This window comes from Daucus carota, chromosome 2, assembly GCF_001625215.2.
Source record: "Daucus carota subsp. sativus chromosome 2, DH1 v3.0, whole genome shotgun sequence".
NCBI classification, from domain to species: domain Eukaryota; kingdom Viridiplantae; phylum Streptophyta; class Magnoliopsida; order Apiales; family Apiaceae; genus Daucus; species Daucus carota.
Window position 1 is genome coordinate 13,503,172 of NC_030382.2, and position 20,432 is coordinate 13,523,603.

Sequence of the window (20,432 nt, forward strand, 5' to 3'; positions counted from 1 at the left end):
TCTAGGAGAGTCATAGATTAGTGGGAGTCATGGAGTACTTTTAGGAACAGAAGTGGTTCACGTGTGTTATGTAGTTTCTATATGCTCACTATATATGTACTCTGAGCATCTGTTCTATGAGAGCAGCAAGTTCTTTTATTATAAGTATATCAGTTTAGTATCACTATATCACTTTAGATTCGACACTAAAATGACATTACCCCTTCATTTGTAAGACATCTTTAACTCCGTTCGGAAGATTTGAGGAGGAGACCCCAAATGACTTTAAAATATTATCTCCTTGTACTGTACTGTCAAGTTGGAAAAATCGGCCATCAAAGTGTATAATAATTTTATTTAAACCACCAAAATTTAATTTAGTATATGAAATATTATTAAATGTTCGTGCGCATCAAAATAAATATATTATAATTATTAAAATATAATTTTTATTCACTATTTGACAAAATTTAAATAAGATGCCATATAGGTTCATTATTCATTCTCTAAATATTTCTATTTGTAACACTTGTAGCATTGTTATTTCTCTAGAACCTTCTTGCTTTTCACATCATTAAACATATGTTCTTATATAAACTATTGTCACATTTTTCATTTCGCACAATTGTCCCATTCCTACCTCTTTCTCTCCGTCCTTCTCACCTCTTTCTCTCCGTCTAAAACTCTAAATTCCTCTAACCTCTCCTCCCATATTTAATAAATCATACCTTTGTTAAAGACATTGATTCTGTCAATGAATGTAACTGTTTTCGTCAGAGTCCAGATTAAGCACATACGCCATAAGAATTGTATACAAGATCTCGTGTACATATTTGTGCCCAATATTTGCATAATTTTCTCATTCACTCATAAGATAATTACTAAGCCTCTGTCTTTATTTACCCGATTTCTGTTTGATTATCTCATTTTCCTTGTTATGCTTACAAAACTGCTAAACCTTTCAATTTTGCCTAACTCTAATTGGTAAGTAATGGTGAAATTCACGTTTTTGTTTTTGTTTGGATAGGTTTAGTTTTCTATTAAAATTTTGGATCTTAGATTTTGGATTTGAGTATTTTCATACTGATTTTTGATATTACGGTGTGCAATAAAAATTATCTTGGTATTTTACATGAGAGCTTTGGTCAAGGACATTTTCATGGCTTCCTGACACAAGTCTTTTGTGAATTTGATATATGGCAAGTAATATCTCCTAATAATCCTTGAAATTTTATATCGTAGAAATCATTGATCACATTTGTTTGTTTTAATTTCAGTTTATGCATATTTGGAACGTTATAGTAGATAATGAAGAAAATGCTCCATCTCGATTCAGGATCCGCGGACATATATTCGACCGGTAATTCATTCTTGATTTATGCATTTACTTGTGGGATATATTTATTATACTAATGCAACTATTTTATTATAAAATATGGTATTAGTTATTAATTTCAATTTTGTATAGTAACTTAGTTAAAAGTGTTGCCATGCTACCTGTATCCATGAATTTTATTAGTCATACAATTATATTTTTATCTTTAAAAATACAATATTGGTTAGAACATATAATGGAATCAAGCCTTTCTAAGTGTTTTAATTTAATTATGTATTTGGTAATAATTTTAAAATACAGTATTTAGCCATCATACGTGTTCACTTTTGGCTTAATGACTTTTTAGCTCGCAAAGTTTGGAGGCTTGAACCAATGCCGTCATGATGTTTCAACTCGGCCGATTGAACCCTCCAAGTTTCACAAATGTACCTTTTAACCCATATACCGGTATATGATTGAAAAAACGGTATAAATCTGAGGATAAAGTAGACAAATCCTAATATTGGTAAAGTTGGGGCATAAGGGTTAAAAGGTACAACCCTCCAAACTTTGAGGGCTAAAAGATCATTAAGCCTTTAATATATTGTTCGACTACTCATGCACATAATGATTTCATAAAGAATGTGCCAGAAATAGTTTAATACTTGATAGGACGATGTTGATAGGAAGATGTTTGGCTCCCATGCTATCAGGCCATCAGGGTGGTGCCTTCCCGATCTGCAATGGCACCCGTTGATCATATACTTTTGCCGAGAGTTAGTAGTTTAATTCATTATCTTTTAATACTTTGTTATGATAATCTCATACATGCGTACAATTGGAGATAAGTTAGTGATAAGCCAATCTATGCTAATTTTTTTTTTTTTTGTAAGAGAATCTATGCTAATTTAAATTATCGTATTTTGTGTTTCTTTAGTCTGATGATGAAAGGGAGAGATGCTCAAGGACTATTTACTGTACAAATATACAGAGAGAGGTAGTTTAGAAAAATATAGATAGTTTCCTCTTTTGTTAATCAAAAGCTTGTTTTCTTCATTATTAATTTGATCAATCTGTATGCTTGTTTACTTTAGGTTTTTGCAGAAGAGATCATATACTTTTTTGATCAATCTTTCTGTGGGAAGGTTTGTGATTTCATGCTGCTGATGTATAGGTGCTTGTATTCTTAAAATTAGAAGTAGATATTAAAGAATATTTATTCTGCCATAGGTTCTTCGCTTGAGGGTGTTTGAAAACCGTCATTACCCAACTTGGGCTGCATTCGTGGAGTTTGCCACGGTAAGTAGAATGAGTTGTTTAAAAGGAGAAAAGAATGAACCAGTTAATCAATGGCACAAGATAATAACCAGTTCAACAATAACATGAAACTCCTGCCTGTTAATGGACTAGTCTGTACTAATTAATGATCAAACTAATTAGGCTTAATGATCTTTTAGCCCTCAAAGTTTGGAGGGTTGTACATTTTAACCTTTATGCCCAAACTTCACCAATATTAGGATTTGTCTATTTTACTCTCTAATTTATACTTTTTTTCAATCATACCAGTATAAAGGTTAAAAGGTATATTTGTGAAACTTGGAGGGTTGAATCTGCCGAGTTGAAACATCAAAGCCGTATCGGTACAACCCTCCAAACTTTGAGGGCTAAAAGATCATTAAGCCTTAGTACAAATTTGACAACAGTCGCATAAAAAAGTGTTGCCCGAAATCAAGACAGCTTATTTTCATCATCGAAAAATCATTGTTTAATTGCGTGGGTATTGGACAACGGTTAAAAACCTATTGGCTAGTAAATTAAATAAGACAAGGGCATTTTCAGAATGGTATTGTGTAATAGATATTTAATCCATTCGATATGTGAGTATCTGGTAAACCGGGCACTATCTCTTTTGTTTTGGGTTGGCACTCACAGATAGTGATTTTTGTGTCACAGCCACCCACATATGGCATTTATAGTTCAGCCTCCTGTGTTTGTTGTGGTGGAGTCTGCTTATCCTGGAGAACAAGCTTCCACATATTCACCAGCAGCACCTTATCCTAGCGTTGCAATTTGGAATCACTACCGTAACTGAAGGAGAACTAGAAATTTTTGTAGACAAATTAATTGTTCATTTATCTTCTTAGATTTCAGTTTATCATTTGAATAGCTTCATTATCTTTTGGAATACTTCTTGTACTCGTAAAAAATATTGTCTCGTAAAACTGAAACAATGATTAGGGGCTCTACTTCCATCCTCAACATTTCCTTTTCTCAGAAGAGTGACTTGCTTTCTAGCATTTCTTTTGATTCTCATGGGTGATTTGGCTTGCACAGCCTGACTGTTAGAATTCAAACCCTCATAAGTAGTATTAATAATAATGCATGGAAAACTTCCTGGAATCATGGATTATGTGCACCTCATTATAGTTCCCACTTTAAATAGCATTGTTAGGTCTTCTGTAATGCATATTTCTTTGACCATTTATTCTTTGATGGTCTTGTTACCACTTTGACAAGTCATGGAAGAGGCTTAGGCTCAGGTGCCATGCCATGAAATTACATGGCTTTTCTCCTTGTTCAAAGAACTACATATGCCAGTTTTTACACCTGTTTCACTATATTGTGACTAAAAGTGTGCGTGTTGCTTCTAATTCAGTCTTCCATGAGCGAACTGAGTACTAGGAAAGACAATTTTATCCAATGCGACGGATACCCGATCCATTCCTATCTGTTTGGATTTCTGCGAACCCGATTTTTCAGATTTGGATCCAGATTCGGATTTTTCTTCAGACCTGAATATATCCTGAAAGTTTAGAAATAATTGAAATAATTATCTAAATTCAATCTTAATAATAGTGAATTATCACTTTTTTTTTTGACTTGGCAGGTTCTAAAGTTATGAGTAGAAGCCTTGTGGGAAACATAATTTGCTACCAGCAGTAAGAAAGTGGACTTTATAATTGAATAGCATAATATACTCGACAAAGTGAAAACAGAGCACGAGTTCAATGTTAATTGCAAAGAGTCTATGCTCGATGTACTGGGCCTAATGGCCAACCTTGTATATTATGTACAAACAATAATAGTTAACCTGGTGTGTAAAGAACAGCAGGTACATCAATAGAGACGAGAACAACAAGTCAAAGTGCAAAGGAAAATCCTCTATTAATTCCAGGGAAGTTAATACAAAGTAAGGTCTCGGTCGGTAGGTGCAAAAGGTTAAACACCAGCAAACTGTTCAGGGTTACCAGCCAAGAAAATATAATATTATGTGATGTCTAGTCGACCTTTTCTTCCCTATTTGCGGCGCCTATTTATGACCAACTCTGGATTGCCTTGCCGCATCATCGCTGCAAACTCATCATAGTTAATTCTTCCATCCTGCAACAAGATTGAATTTCTTATTATTTATTGAATTCAACTTGGACCACTGGTGCAATAATCTTTTGTGAACAACAGAGGCCACACGAGCAAAAAGAAACCAAAATTACGGTTTTTACAATCAACGGAAACCTGACAATATATATATAGACCAAACCTATATATGGAGAAAATAATTTATGATAGTTTCTTACTTGTCCAGTATGAAATGTTCCCGTGAATAACAAAATATCATTTAATAGGACTCCACAAATCGTAAATGGAACTAAAACATAAGATCATCAGAAAGGTACAAGTCTTTACTATCAAACTAATGAGATCAATAATCTCTCTTGATCCTTAGGTATTAAACAAGGACTTAGCTGATAAATTATTGTTTTTATAACAAGGAGATTCAGAAGCACTATGCATAATATATTGTCAGAGACACCATACTTACTTCATTTCTTTGAAAACCAAGGGGACATCAGAAACAACTTCTTTACCCCTAGGAATTGGGGTAAATTTTACATATAAATCACCCTCCACGCCCTATTCTACTTTTGAGCAAGACTATACTCTCACCAATTCACCAGATATACAGCTGTTCTAACTCTCACTGCTTTCCACAGTCATTTTTTAGCTCTCACATTCTCAACTGCAAAAAGACTTGATTACCATTATTAGTTAGCTTCATAATCTCCAAAAAGGTTTTGAATCCACAAGGTGCAAAGGTCCTCATTCACATCTTCATGTCCAGCAAAAAGGTGGAGGGGAACATACATCAAGTTAGGTACACTTTCATTTTGGATGACTGGAAGCTATATATCATTCTAATGTTATATATATTATTTTTTTATATTTCTATACAAGTTTCAAAATCTGTTTTTGACATAAAGTGTTGTTTTAAAATCTAACGATTCACATCCTAGTTCCTTCCAAGTAATCAGGTTTACATTATTAAATCAGTTTGTACTGCAAAGAGCCAAAGACAAGGTCCGCAAAGACGAGGTCATGGAATTTTTAGAGAATTTAAATAGAAATAACCAACAAGCATTGATTAAACTAAATAAATTACACTAGAAAGTGCAAAGACCAAGTTGAAGTATAATGTACTATTCTATATAGCTCATAAAACAAACTGCAGAAAGAAGGGAACTTTACTATGAATAAATAAGAAAGAAAGCATACATTGTCAGTGTCAACTTCATCGATAATCTCCCTGATGGTTTTTTCATCACCCATATTATACTGCTTCAGGGCATGTACCAATTCGTCCCTTGTAATGAACCTGGAGCAAGTAAATATGAAATCAACAGCAGACAATAGTGGATGAAGATAACAAATATGCATGAATGTGTTAGAGTATAAACAAAAGAAATGTTTTTTGTGCAATATAAATTGATGTCTAGATTTTCACAGGGAAACAAACCCGCTTTTGTCCTTGTCAAAATATTCGAATGCTTTGTACAAATGGTCCTCCCTCTCCACCCGATTCAAGTGCATTGTAGCAGTTATGAACTCCATATAATCAATTGATCCATCTCCGTCCACATCAGCCTAAAAAACCCCCACATTATATTGTTTACATTCATGTAAGAGATCATTAATTAGGAAAGTCCCAGCTCAAAGAAGTTCAATAACAATGCATCCAACTGAAGATTATGCTAGCAGATATCCCTCGTCTTTATCAGCTCTAAATGGTTGAGGGTTCCAGCCTCAGTGGAGGCTTATGCATGAGTGAGTATTTCAGTTTCTTGTCATTGATCTACCAGGGAAAAAGATAGAGCTCTAAGCTGACATATTAGTGCAACTTCGAGCCAAAATGATAAGGTTACTTTTGAGTAATAGATTTGGTGACAAAGGCCCAGATTGGCATTGCAGTAGCCAACCTGCTGTGGGGTAAGGTTTGTGCGGGTTACAAGTGTTTGGGTAAATAAATAATTTGAGTTTTAGGTTGAAGGTCAAAGAAAAGTTAATACTAAATTAGCTTGAAACTAAGTCTAAAGTTGTGGTTTTTTTTTGCACAAAATTTAATATTAGGTTTTTTTTCTGGAAACTCATAAAATCTGTTTTTACTGTACCACAAAAGCTACAAATTATAGCATCTTCTTGAAAGCCACTTCTCCAAAGCAGTTGCAATGTTACCAAACGCTGCATCTAGCAGTAAAAGCTACAAACTTGCTTTCAGGATGTGCAAAAACAATGTCAAACAGTCTCAGTAATTTTAGAAAGTATAACACAAGCTATGAGATACACTAAGTTAGGTTTTATTACAAATTCCGGATAATCGACAAAGTTGAAATGCAGCTATACTGACAGCAACAACTGAATACCTTTGAAATATATATAAATTTTTATAGATACATATCATGAGAATGCCATCTTGTGATAGAAATATACACCATGAGTATACTTGAGCACAAGCAACAAACAGTTAGTTGAGTTCCAGGCAAGCAAGGTCCTCCATCAGAAGGCTGTACAGCCATTAATGCATACTACAGTGTTTCAATCACTTCAACCATAGGTCGTCATCAATTGTTTGGCTAAATATGCGCAAGTGTAGTTCTAAAAGTTACTGAAGTTACTCATAACTCATAAGCCAAACATATCAAATCTAAAATGGAAGGAAGGCTAAGAATAGTACCCCTTCGATCAATTGCCCCACTTCTGACTCAGAAAGCTCAGTCCCCAGTTTCCGGAGACCATCTTTCAACTCATCATAAGTAATTGTTCCACTGTTATCTGTGTCTATAGATTTAAACATTTCCTTCAGACCTATAATTTCTTCTTCAGAGAGGTTTTCTGCAATTACCTAGAAGTACAAGAAGATCTCTAATCAGAATATATTTTTGATAGGGAAAGTAAAGAACCTGATTTATAGATTAACAAATTGAGTAGTTGCAGGAAATATCTTACTTTAAGAGCTACTCTTTTCAATTTATTCATTGCACGGAACTGCTTCATTCTAGTTAAGACAGCAAAATCAATTGGCTTATCAGATGCATCACCGTCTTCTCTCATCCATGGATGATCTGCATTGCATGAAAATATTACACTAAATCTTGAACTTACAAAACGAACAAGTCCTACTCCAATGAAAACTACTAGAATAGAAACCAATGCGATTAAGTAGAATGATGCGGGTTTTGGGACCGGGGATGGACCCCGAGATGGGCCTAGACGGGGTCTAAGTGGGGCCTAGTAGGGCCGGGTCGGGGCCTAGTGGCCAGTGGGACCACGCTGGGGCCAAGGTTTGGATCTTCAAGACTGTCTGGGGCCTGTCCAGGGCATGTGAGGAGCCTTGGCGAGGCTCTAGCGGGCCCGGGGTGGATTGAGTGGGGGTGAGGGCGGGCTCTAGGTGGGTGATGAAATATAGGGGGTGGGTGATGACATATAGAGAGTGGGTGAAGTCATTTAGGTATAGTTTCTCTAGTTTTCCATTTTAGTTTTTATTTTAGTGGTTTCTATTTGAGCAATTGCCTATATTTGTATATATATATATATATGTTAACGCATATAAGTATGGATTTTTTGTTATTTTGACTCTGTGTCTTCCGTAAAAGTTTGAAATATTGGAATACTTTAGATGAACTTTATGGTATACGTGAGTAATTCAATAACTAGGTACAAAATTGAAAGTTCAATCTGTGAGCCTTTAATATTTGTCATAATCCATGCATTTATATAATTAAAAAATAGTGTAATAGAATATTCTTACATCGACTGTGATTGGCTGAAGATATATGTGTGTGTGTGTGTGTGTGTGTGTAGACACACACACACACACATATATATATATTTCATATATTGTAACAGGGGAACTTACTCCATTTATGGAAAAAGAACAGGTGAACTTACTCAAGACTTCAGCTGCAGTTATCCTTTCTTTAGGGTCATAGCATAGCATTTTCTTAACAAGATCCCTGGCACTAATTGATATGGATGGCCAAGGGGAAGTTTCAAAATCAAGATGTCCCCGTCGGATTGCATTAAAGATACCTTCCTCAGTTTCTGCACAAGAATCAACAGTACAGAAGATAGAAACCATTATCACATTATGTAGCAGTATCCAGAAACAAATAAATAGAAGTATTAGATCTGACTCATCTGAGTCATCTAACATTCAAAAAGGTAGTTGTCGGACCCAAAAATTCATTTTGTAAAAGCTACAAAGTTCTACAACATATTTTTCATCTAATCTTCAAAGTCCTGAGATGGACTATTGGAATCCAGTAACTTTGGCAAATGGAACTAACAAAGAGTGAAACAAGTAGAATCTATCATATATATAATTTTAAAAGATAATGTAAAGTGAGGACATGTTTGCACTTTACTATGATCATAGTCTTGTAGAGTGAGAACATGTTTCAAATCTACTGGTGACTGAGTACATACCTCCCCAGAATGGTGGAACACCACTGAGTAAAATATATAGAATAACCCCAGCACTCCATATATCAGCCTCAGCTTCGTAATTTCTGTTTAGCACCTCAGGAGCCACATAATATGCACTGCCAACAAGATCCTTAAATACATCTCCTGTGAGAACATATAAAGAATATATATATCATTTCCAAGAAGGTTTTTAAATACATTTCTTGTGTCATCTTCAGTGAAGGTAACATATACCACATATCATAGCTCTGAGCAACAGATGGAGTACCTTCTTATTATTGGCTGGAATAAAATTTTAACCAAATAACGAATATAGCTGGAACAAGAGATTAACAGATACAATATATTGCATTCTGTTCTGTTGACATTTGTGCGCCACACAATGCTTGCAATCATAACCTCAAATAATTATATATTATTTTCTACATACCAAACAATTTATTGTGTTCCTAAACTGAACAAATGCCGGGAAACCACAAAATTAAGAAATATTTTTTGCAAGTAAATAAACACTGGAAAATCAGGAATTTCAGGATAAAAATGTTAAACTAAACAACTGGAGCATAAATTAGCCCGTATTTAAACGTTCACACACATAAATTACCTAACAGTCCAACTATACGTGTATATAAGGGCATTAAGATTAACAGTACCCAGTTTAAAAAATAAAACCAACACACCAAAATCAACAGTCTATAACAGTGAGTCCTCATTGCTACTCAACAAGAGGGCATAGGCTATGTGGCCAGACTGGCCTGTGGTGATGGTTGTGGTGAACAGGGGGTGGAGTTAGGGTTGATCGAGTGGAAGTCATGATAAAAGGACCGGGTCTCGACAGAGACGCGACACTATGAGCTATTCGTTGTAATTGTTTTTGAGTTTCAATATATATGTTAATATTCAAATTTTGGAATTGAATATCCAAAAAAGTTTTGACAATATACATTTCGTGTTAAAAAAAAGTTTTAACAAAATAGTAAGGATTTAGGGTGCTATTGTGTTAAAGGTAATGGATTGGATATTTAGATCAAATCACGTTTTCTTATCTTATACAACAAACTAAATCATAAACATATTAATTCCTTCCAAGCAATAATTAATTTGTTCAAAATATAATTTCAGTATTCATGGAAAGCAGAAAGTCTCTATTTCAAACATAAATATGGTGTGAATACAATCCATTTGTTTTGTTAAAATGAAGTGTTTTCAACTCATTTGTGCAGAACTATTGAAATATAGCATAAGATCCATTTGGAGCCTTCGTTTAATATGTTTTAGATGGATTGGTTCTCAACAAAAACTGTTTCTCACCATCTCTTCAACTTCTTTAGTACATATTATATTTATAAATAAATGATGCAGCAGAGGAAATTGAAAAGTAACTACACATGATACAGATTTTCAATAGTCACATAATGTAAATATACTCTGTTATCCCACGTCGTCGCACAAAATGACAATAATATTTTTAAAATTTCATATTTTGTCATATATAAATCATCACCCAAATAATGACCGAAACCAACTACATTTTAAATTTCAAAATCCACTTATTCACATACAATACCTAGCGATTTCAAAATTTACATAGTCACATACAATACCTAGCAGTCCAGCCATAACTTTATAATCAATCATAAAATTGTGTCCTAATATTTATTCTGATAAAATAAAGACCATACCCGGCTTGAAAAAAACCGATAGCCCAAAATCAGTAGTCTTCAACGGCGAATCCTCATCACTACTCAACAACAAGAAATTCTCCGGCTTCAAATCCCGATGCATAACCCCCATGGAATGACAATAATGCACCACAGTCACCATCTGCCTACACATCTCCGCAGCCGCTCGCTCCGAATAATGTCCTTTGGCAATAATCCTATCGAAGAGCTCACCGCCCCCGCAGAGCTCCATAACCAAATTAACCGAATGCCGGTCCTCGAACACGGCTATAAGCTCCACAACATTCTTGTGGCCAGTGAGATGATGCATTATCTGAACTTCTCTCCGCACGTCCTCGATATCGTCTTTCCGGTTGAGTTTCCGCGTGGCGATGGACTTGCAGGCGAATTGGCGGTGAGTTGATTTGCAGGTGACTAAGTAGGTGACGCCGAATTGGCCGCGGCCGAGCTCGCGGTGGAAGGAGTAGGAGGCGCGGACGTCTTCCATTGGCTTGCCGAGGATGCGGCCGATGGGGGAGGAGCGGGGAGGGGGGTGTTGGGGTGCCGGAGCGGGGCGTTTGGCGGTGGTTTGGGGAGGAGGTTGCGGTGGTGGAGCGGTGGGCGGGGGTGGGGATTGGGTGGTGTTGCGGTTACCCATTTTGGGGAGGTTTGTTGACTTGGATTGACTTGGATTAGAATTATTACAATATTCTCAAGTGTATCTGGATGTATATGCGTTATGACACAGCACTTGTCCTCAAATACTGGTGAAGTTGGGAAGAGACTACGACCCCTCATCCAAGAAATAGCTTAAATACAGTGTCTACATTTCCTGTTTTAAGGACTTTTAAGTTTTAAAATGTAATATGAGAGTAAAAATATACTCCCTCCGTCTCTCCCATTTCTTTACACTTTCCTTTCTGGGATGTCCCATCCAATTCTTTACATTTCAAAACTTACCAAAAATAGTTAATGTGTCCCACCACTTCTTCACTTTTTTTTCCTTTTCACACTACTTTTACTCCACTATCTTCTTTTTATACATTAAAAATCAATGGGTCTCACCACTTCACCCCCTTTTCTTCCTCTTTTCCACTATTTTATACATATTTCTTAACCTCCGTACCCAACCCATTTGATAAGAAATGAGAGGGTCGGAGGGAGTATATTTTTGAGTATATGTTTTCTAAATCAAACAATAGATATTAAATTTATATTAAAAAGGTAAAATTTGGAAAATAAATAAGTATAAATATTTTTCTATATTTTAAATTAAGTGTAAAAATTTGAAACAGATTTAATTTATAAAACAGAAAATAATAGGCTTAATGACCTTTTAGCCCTCGAAATTTAGGTGGAAGATCTGTTATTCTGACAATGCAAACAATAAGTTAGATTTTAGAAGGGGGGTTGAATACAATCTACAAAAATTTCAACCAATTTTTACTAAACAAGTTATATTCAAAACTACAAGAGAATATTATAGCTAAAACAGAAATTTAAATAACAAGGATCTTAAAAATTTCAGGTGGATTGTTTGATCCACCTGAGAGATTTTTATATTAAGAACCTTCCGAGTAAGAATTACTTGGCTGCTTACAAAAGAATGAAGAGCAGAAGCTTACAATTTTTTGCTTGCTATCTCTACTGCTTTGCTCTTCAATTCTCAGTGTTTGGATACTTTGAAATAAAAATTACAAAATGAATATATACTACCACAAACAAAACTAGTCTGTAAAAGCATTTTCCTACTCCTTTTCTAGCTATTACAAATATAGGATTTCTTGGACTTGATAGAACATATGGCAGCTTGAAATTCTTGTTGCTTTGCTAGAAATGGTAAGCTTGAGGTTCTCAATATTTGACTAAACTGCTTTTGATTTAGCTTGAAATTTCTTAATTTTCATTTGATTTCATGTTTTGGTAATTAATTTGATTATATTACGCATTGATTGTGTGATTTTGATTCGACTTTGTTACTGGGGTTTGTACTTTGTTTTTGATATTGTAATGCTATAATTATGATGAAATTGTATTCTAGTCAAAGTAGAATTATTTAAGTTCTGTGGAGACCCCAAATCTTTGGAGACTTGGAGTACTGCATCATTACCTTTGATCTATTTTATAATCCAACAGCTGATATGATTTCAGTTTATAAATTAAAATTTTTCTTTTCATTAATTCGTATCTTTGCGTATAGTATATGTATAGATACAGATTTTATAACTGACATTTACCGGTGGAGAGCCATTTCTGGAACATGATTTCTCCATTAATCTAATGTCTTTCATCATATATATCTATTAATCGTCTTATTGTTCCACAGTTCTTAAGTGTTCATTGTTCTGCAGTTTTTAAGTGTTCTTCTCTTCATTTTCGACTATTGTCACTCCATTTATCTTGTAAAGTTAAGTGATTGGGTTGTTCTGGTGTTATGAGAGGAACATTCAGATTTGAGGAACAATCAAGTTTAAGTCACGGAACATTGTCAAGCAACAGGTAGACAATACTAATACACAAATCAGGGAAACATAACATGCGAACTAAACATAATTGTTTTGCTGTTTTTAATCTCAACCGTTAGTTTTGTTGCTCGTCCACTGGTCTAGGCTTGGGACTCCAAGGACTCCAATTATGTGGGTCTCCAAGGAGCCCAACTCTATTTTTAGATTAAATAATATCTAAAAATAATATTTTAAAGATGTTTTATGTTTTTTTATTAATTTTAACCCTCCCTTTTTATTACAAAATAGGTAAGTAACTCAGCTCTAATGGAAAGGTACTGGCCGTTTTTGAATAAGAGTTTTGGCAGAAAGGGACTTTTCTACCAATACTAGATTGTTAAGTATGCAGATTATCTTGAGATTCAAGGAGATTTTCTGTCATTTGCCCTTGCTCTGGGAATGGAATTTATTCCCAGGATAACAGAAATTATTGCTCGCTTTGGTTATGTTGAAGGAAAAGCATACTGTTGCACTCAGTTCGTTGAGCATTTAAAAACTGGTCTAGGATTCACACCTGAGATCGTCTTCAAAGATATTGAGAATTCTCAATTCAAGTATTTGGACATGATTGGAGTATTTCTTACGAGGTTCGAGAGGTGGGAGCCTATTAATTATGGTCTCACATGAGTTACTTAGCAAACAAGTGGTTCCGTTTTGAAAGTCTAGAAAAAAAAGTGCAACGTTGATCACAAAGATAAGCGACTGAAGATAACGTTGTCCTGAAAGTGGAGCCCCTAAATGTGATTTGAGCCGTTCCCATCGGTAATATTTGAAGAAACCAATCTTCAGATCATTTGATAATTCTTTTGTAATATGACAAATAAATCTTATAAATGATTTTTATCATAGGCGGTTTTTCTGTAGTAAAGTCTAAAGACTCTAAACTCATCTTCTTCTTTTTTTGAATAAAACGTACTTGCTTGTATTAAATACTCATCCATCAAAAGATTACACATAATAAAATCAGGGGCGGTATCGTACCACTCCCTTATACCTGAATTAGAATAAGCAGCTCGAGCAACCTCATGAGCTACACTATTAGCAGATCTGGGAACAAACTTAACTAACACATCTTCGTAGTTTTTAGCTAATTCACGACAATCTTCTACTATTGTATCAAACATGGATCTCCCTTCTATCGCATGAAAAACATCTACCAGCAGTTTAGAGTAAGCATTTCCATGTATACTAGGTTTTTCCTGTTTAAAGTTTAAACAAGTACTTGACTGTTTGAATTGATTTGTAGATTAAATATTCATAGTCCTTGGCCAAAGTTTATGAGAGCATGTACTATTTTCCTTACATCTTTAAGTTTAATTATGATAGAAAATGAGAGGATTTAGAAGTAGTGGGACAAATTTGTTGTAAATATTGTTTTTCCTTCCCTTCCATCTTTATGTTTAAGATAATCTTGTTTCCAAAAAAAAGGAAAAGAAGAAGTTTTAGATAATCTAAAAGTTTCAACATGCGACAACATGGCAGCAATTATTTAAAGCCTGAGATAAGCAACCATACTTATTTTCCTAAATTAAGGTCATGGAACCCAGCCAGTATAGCAACTAGCAAGTCAACATTAACATAATATGTCTTAAAATAAGCACATAAGCAAGCAAGAACTAACTATCTACTTATTAAAACAATAATATTAACAGTTTAACTTTAAAACTTACTAAAAGATAACCTAGAGCAATCAAGAATTTAAGGAAAAAACACTAAAAAGACAAGCAAATTAGGAAAATCAAATAAAGAAATACCAAATTAGAACTACAGAGTTCGAATCAAATCAACTGAAGCCTAATTTTAAAAATCGAGAATAGAATTTATAAGAAGAAATCTTTGAGACATGATTAGACTTCGAATTTGTGATACACCCGAATTTTAAAAAAGAATGAAAGCAAGCGAAAAGAAAATCAAGTAACAAGATTTTTAATCCTATTTATACTCCTTAGATATATATAAGAAAGGAAATAAATAGTGAAACTTTATATTGTCTCTCTCGAAAATTTTCACCCACTCCAGAATTTTCACCCAAGAATGAAAGCAAGTGACGTATTTAATTAAAAAAATACTTAATATTAGAAATCTTATTATTTAAATTATAACTTTCAGATATGTTTTCATTCCAAATTAAAAGCATGTTAATGAAACTAATATATCACCCTATAATCTTTTGAACTCGGAAGCAAGCGGGTGAAATACATTATTTCTCGTTTCAATTACTTCAACTTACACAATTACAGTATTATATTAGGTATTATCCATAGAAAATAAATTATATGAATACAAAGGTGTTGCAGCAGAACATGTTTTAGCATTTGTAGTAGATTAAGAGAATTAATAAAGAAAGAAAGAATGGTAGACGTCTAAAGAAAGAATGGTAGACATCTAAAGTAGTTTTACAAATCCACCTTTTGTCTCGGGAATGGGTTTCTAAGCCATCATTCTATACCTGCGTCGTTGTAACTTGTAAGTACCAAAGTACCATATATGCAGACATTGTTAAGAAATTGAAGACTTTGTTGAATGGGAGCTGCCATAAAGAAAAACAAACAAGATAGTGTATTCATAATAAAAAGGGTCTTTCTAGTGTGTGCCCAAGGGTCTTTCTAGTGTGTGCTCATGGGCACACACTAGAAAATCCGTAATAAAAATTGACTAGAACAATGTTAAAATTTACTCTAATTGTGTAATAAAAACAAAGATGTTAGTAGCACCCTAAAGTGAAGCAAAAAACAATACAACTTGATGAGCAAACACATTAAACACTTTGTACTAAAAAGAGATTCGCATATACCCAACACTGCAAACTCTGACCTAATCAAAATCTACCGTATGAAGTTGGATTCAATACTAATTGGGGATGAAAGTTAAGATAGTTGGTTCCTTCCAATTTCTAACCACCTTCAACACAATCTTTACAAACCTAACCACCCAAATTTTCAATTCACAAAACTAACCACCCTAATTGTTTCACCCCTCGGGCGGACACAGAAGGATAATCAAGCCCCTCCCAGGGGCGAACACCATTGTTGGTGTTTGTTGTGTTCGCCCCTACCATGGGCGGACACAGTGTGGAGAAATTCCACCTGTGGCCCCCGGTCGGGGAGCACACAACATATATTTTTTTAAAAATTAAAAAAAAAATGAGTTTAATTTATTTAGTAAAAAAATCTAAAAAGCTAAAAATTGTGATTATTTTTTTTAGTAAAAATTCATACGTATGTAACAAATTGTGATTGTGTTATTTCGTAAATATTCAATTTTGATTATTTTATTGATCACAAATGTCTTGATTTGAACGCATAATTGAGTATGTTAGATGGGTAATATGTAACAAATTTTGACAAATGAGAGTGTAGCATTGGATACGTATGGTCACATCCAAATAAATTGCAGTTACTGTTCTTCTGTACATGCATTACAAGTTGATTAGATTTTTCTTGAAGGGTGTGTGCGTATGGTCACATCCTATGCATTATTACACTTGTGAAGCACCAATTATTCAACTAGCCAGCCTGTTTTTTGCATCAAGATATAGTGGAAGGGTGTGCAGGATTGCTGCAACCCCTTTTATCAAAGGAGCAATTATAACTCTCACTGTTCATGCACAGTATATTTCTCTTATATGTTGCAGATCTCCATGCATATTGAATCACAGCTAAACACAGCAACCATCATAGCAAAGCCAATTTGAAACTCTTCAACAAATACAAAAGCACACAAACACCCAAAAACACACACACACACACACACACCAGAAAAATGGCAGCCTACGTAAACGTGAACATCCTCTGGGGTGGTGAAATCGTCAAGCAAGATAACGATGTTATCTATATGGCTGATCCAAAAGAGATGAGGTTTATCAAATTCGGCACTATATTGGAAGAGTTACACGATATTGTGTATGAGGTTATAAACATAAGTAGGCATCACTGGAATTTGAAACTCAGTTTCAAATATCCTAGACTTGGTGTCGGTAACCTCGTAACAGGATACTTTGTAAAGTCCATTAGGTCGGACGACGATGTGAGGAGGATGCTAAGCATCCCCGGCCAATTTCTGTATGAGATAAGAGACGTATGGATGTTTGTTGAAGCTGAGAGTGTTGCTCAGCAAAGCCAACCCTATGAAGCCCCATATATGGACCCAACAATCTGCGCAGACGCATACATTTCTTGATAGCCAACAATATGATGAGAACTATGCAGGAAAATATGGGGGGGGGGGTTACGGTGGCGACTATGGAGGAAGCGAGTTGGGGGGTATGGCCGCATGGTCAAATAGCGTATTCCAAAGTGGCTACAACTACGGGACTGTAGGGCAGTTTGTTGGGGGCTCTAGTAATACCGGGCGTTTTGACATTGAAGAAGTTGTTGAGGAGGACACATGATTGTCGCCGCCTCGTCATACGGCAGACAGAAGTGCAGCTCTGAATATTGCACTTCACGGGGACGAAGAAGATGAAAAAAATGCCAGAGAAAGAGCATTAACTACAAGTGATTATTTGTATTGGAATCTGTCACATGATGAGGTTGAGGAAGAATTTGAAGACTTTTCAGAAGCCAACTCGGATGAGGTCCGAGAGGGGAATACCTCGTTGAAGACGCGCGATATGTCTGTTTATGTACCTAGGGCTGCATGGTTTGGATCCCAGCAGTACGAGATTGAGATAGTGTCCAATGTGGACACTATCATGTCCCACGGGTTCAATCCATCCGTTGACGAGTTAGGCATCAGAGCCATGTTTCGTAACAAAGAGGTTCTAATCTCGGCGGTTAAGGAGGCACATATTAAAATGAATCGGAACTTTGTTGTGCAAAAAAGCACCACGCAAAAATACAAAGTCAAGTGTACAGTCTATGATTGTAAGTGGAAGTTAAGGGTGGCGAAGAAAAAGCAGCACTGTATGTTTGAAATCACGGAATGTCCCGAGAGACACAAGTGCTTGTTGGATAGGCCGACACAGGATCATAAGAAGATTTCAGCAAAAATGATAGGGTCATTGGTTGCTCCACACGTAAGTCACAATACCCTAGATACAACCTATTGTCTCTTATTGACATTGATTTTTTGTCCTTTTGATTGTTAATACTTGTTCATTTCAACAGATTTCACAAACCCCAAATCTTAGGGTAACAAACATTATAACAATGGTGAATGATGAGTTCCAGCACATTGTTAGTTACAGCAAAGCGTGGAGGGGGAAGATGGCTGCGATGGAGACCCTTTATGGCAATTGGTAGACAACCTATAATGAGTTACCACGGTTCCTCTCTGTCATGGCAAGTACAAATCCAGGGAGTGTAATGGAGATTGATGTGGTTCCACATCAAATTGAGATTGGCAAATCTGTATTTGTTCACGCATTTTGGTGTTTGAAGGCGATGATTGATGGCTGGCAGCATGCTCGCCCGGTCAATTCAATTGATAGTACATTGCTCAAAGGAAAGTACAATGGAAAGTTGCAGGTTGCGGTGGGAGTGGACGCTAACAACCACCAATATCCAATCTGTTTTGCCCTCGTGGATGAGGAGACTACGGAGAACTGGTCCTGGTTCCTACGTCTTCTACGAAGACATGTATGCCGAGAGAGGCTTGGCGTTTGTATCATATGGGACCATGCCCCCGGGATCCTCGCTGCAGTGAATGACGAGTGTAACGGCTTCACTGAACCTTTTGGTGTTCACAGATACTGCCTCCACCATGTGAGAAGCAACTTCTACAAACATCACCCGGGAAATGAGTTGAAGATGTACATGTGGCTAGCAGGCCGAACACCACAAATAAGAAAGCACGAGGCTTACATGAAACAGATTTCCAGCATTTCTCCCCAAGCGTTGACATATTTGCGGGAGATAAATCCTGCCTTGTGGACCATCTGTCATGAAACAGGCCACGCTCGTTACGGTCAGGCCACTACCAACGTGATAGAGAGTTTCAATGGCAACATTCGACAAGCTCGCTTCCTACCGGTCACCGCAATGATGGAATTCCTCTTTTACAAAACTGTAAGGATGGTGAACAAGGAGAGAAACGCTGCTCTAGAAAGCATGCAAGAAGGTCATGAACTCTGCCTACGAGCGAGGAGAATGTTGGAGACCAATATTGAGAGGGCTAACGCCCACCGCGTTGAAACATTTCACCGGCAAACCGGTTTATACTTCATAAAGACGCGTAGGTACAGGTTCAAAGGTGCGGAAAAGGGCGAAAACACACAGGTCGTGGACATCAAAGGGGGTACTTGCACGTGCGGGAAATGGGCCTGTCATCGCCTTTCATGTTCTCATTTGATATCTGGGTGTAATCGTAATTCCATAAACTGGAAACAGTGGATTGGTCTTTACCACTACACTCCTGTTTTGCAAGATATGTGGGAGCCTATGATATATCCGTTACCAGTAGCGGTTATTGGGATGTGCAACTCCCATTAGCATGGCAAAGGTATGGAACTGTGGTTCCGAACGAGGCCCTGCGAAAGAGAAGAGCAAAGCGAGGCTAAAGGGGGCAGTCGGTGAGAATACAAGACGGAGATGGACAGTTCCCGGATGGATCACAAATGTAGTCGGTGCAAGCAAGAAGGTCATACGAAGCGGAACAAGAAGTGCCCGATGTATAATGCATAATACATTGTGCACATATTAGATGTTACCATGTATTATTTTGCCTCAGTGGCTTAGTAAGGCGACAATAAGTCTTGTAACATTTCTAGTAGTTTTAATGAATTTTCTCGGCTTTCAACTTAAAAACCGCAATATAGTTCATACAACCATAATTTTCAACAAAAACATCAAAGTGCAATAAAAACAACGGTTACAATCATAAAATTTCAAACAAAAACAACAAAGTAATAGACGAACACTACGCTTACAAATCACAAACAACAATGTTTACAACGGAACATAACATTCAGAAAGATAATGAAACATTTATTCCTCGTCCGACATGATGCTATCTGAATAGTAATCTGGGCTCGTTACCATAGCAAAGTATTGTTGTTCTTTGATCCAATCACCTTCTTCGCGAAACATCTTTGCGTCATCGTAAAGACTCTAACGCTGTAATCGCAACCTCATGCGATTCTCTTCTTTCCTTGCTCGGAAGAGGGCAGCCTCTAGCCTCTGCGGCGTATCTCGCGGCATGCAGGCAACCCTTTGTCTAGGGATTGGCAACCCATGAATTGAACAACTATCAACACATACGAAAAGGCCACGCATA

At 36.1% G+C, this 20,432-nt stretch overlaps 2 protein-coding genes across 2 annotated transcripts; one reads left to right on the forward strand and one right to left on the reverse strand.

The window, feature by feature from the left end:
• Positions 1–4,234: 4,234 nt before the first annotated feature.
• Positions 4,235–11,492, reverse strand: LOC108209509 (calcium-dependent protein kinase 1). Its single transcript, XM_017380451.2, has 8 exons — positions 10,735–11,492; positions 9,053–9,196; positions 8,516–8,668; positions 7,574–7,689; positions 7,302–7,469; positions 6,087–6,214; positions 5,846–5,945; positions 4,235–4,675 (listed from the first exon to the last, which is right to left on the reverse strand). The coding sequence occupies exons 1-8, from the start codon at positions 11,369–11,371 to the stop codon at positions 4,592–4,594; spliced, it is 1,530 nt and encodes a 509-aa protein (XP_017235940.1). The 5' UTR covers positions 11,372–11,492; the 3' UTR covers positions 4,235–4,591.
• A 7,004-nt stretch (positions 11,493–18,496) lies between these two features.
• LOC108207117 (uncharacterized) lies at positions 18,497–19,648 on the forward strand. Its single transcript, XM_017377578.2, has one exon. The coding sequence runs from the start codon at positions 18,497–18,499 to the stop codon at positions 19,646–19,648; it is 1,152 nt and encodes a 383-aa protein (XP_017233067.2).
• Positions 19,649–20,432: the final 784 nt, after the last annotated feature.

What these genes read in the sequence shown, in the direction of transcription:
- LOC108209509 (XM_017380451.2), bottom strand. Translation starts at nt 11,371, where the DNA reads ATGGGTAACCGCAACACCACCCAATCCCCACCCCCGCCCACCGCTCCA. An exon ending in ATCGGTTTTTTTCAAGCCGG is followed by an intron (nt 9,197 to 10,734) that starts GTATGGTCTTTA and finishes ATGTTCTCACAG; the next exon opens with GAGATGTATTTAAGGATCTT. An exon ending in AACTGCAGCTGAAGTCTTGA is followed by an intron (nt 7,690 to 8,515) that starts GTAAGTTCACCT and finishes CATGCAATGCAG; the next exon opens with ATCATCCATGGATGAGAGAA.
- LOC108207117 (XM_017377578.2), top strand. Translation starts at nt 18,497, where the DNA reads ATGGCAAGTACAAATCCAGGGAGTGTAATGGAGATTGATGTGGTTCCA.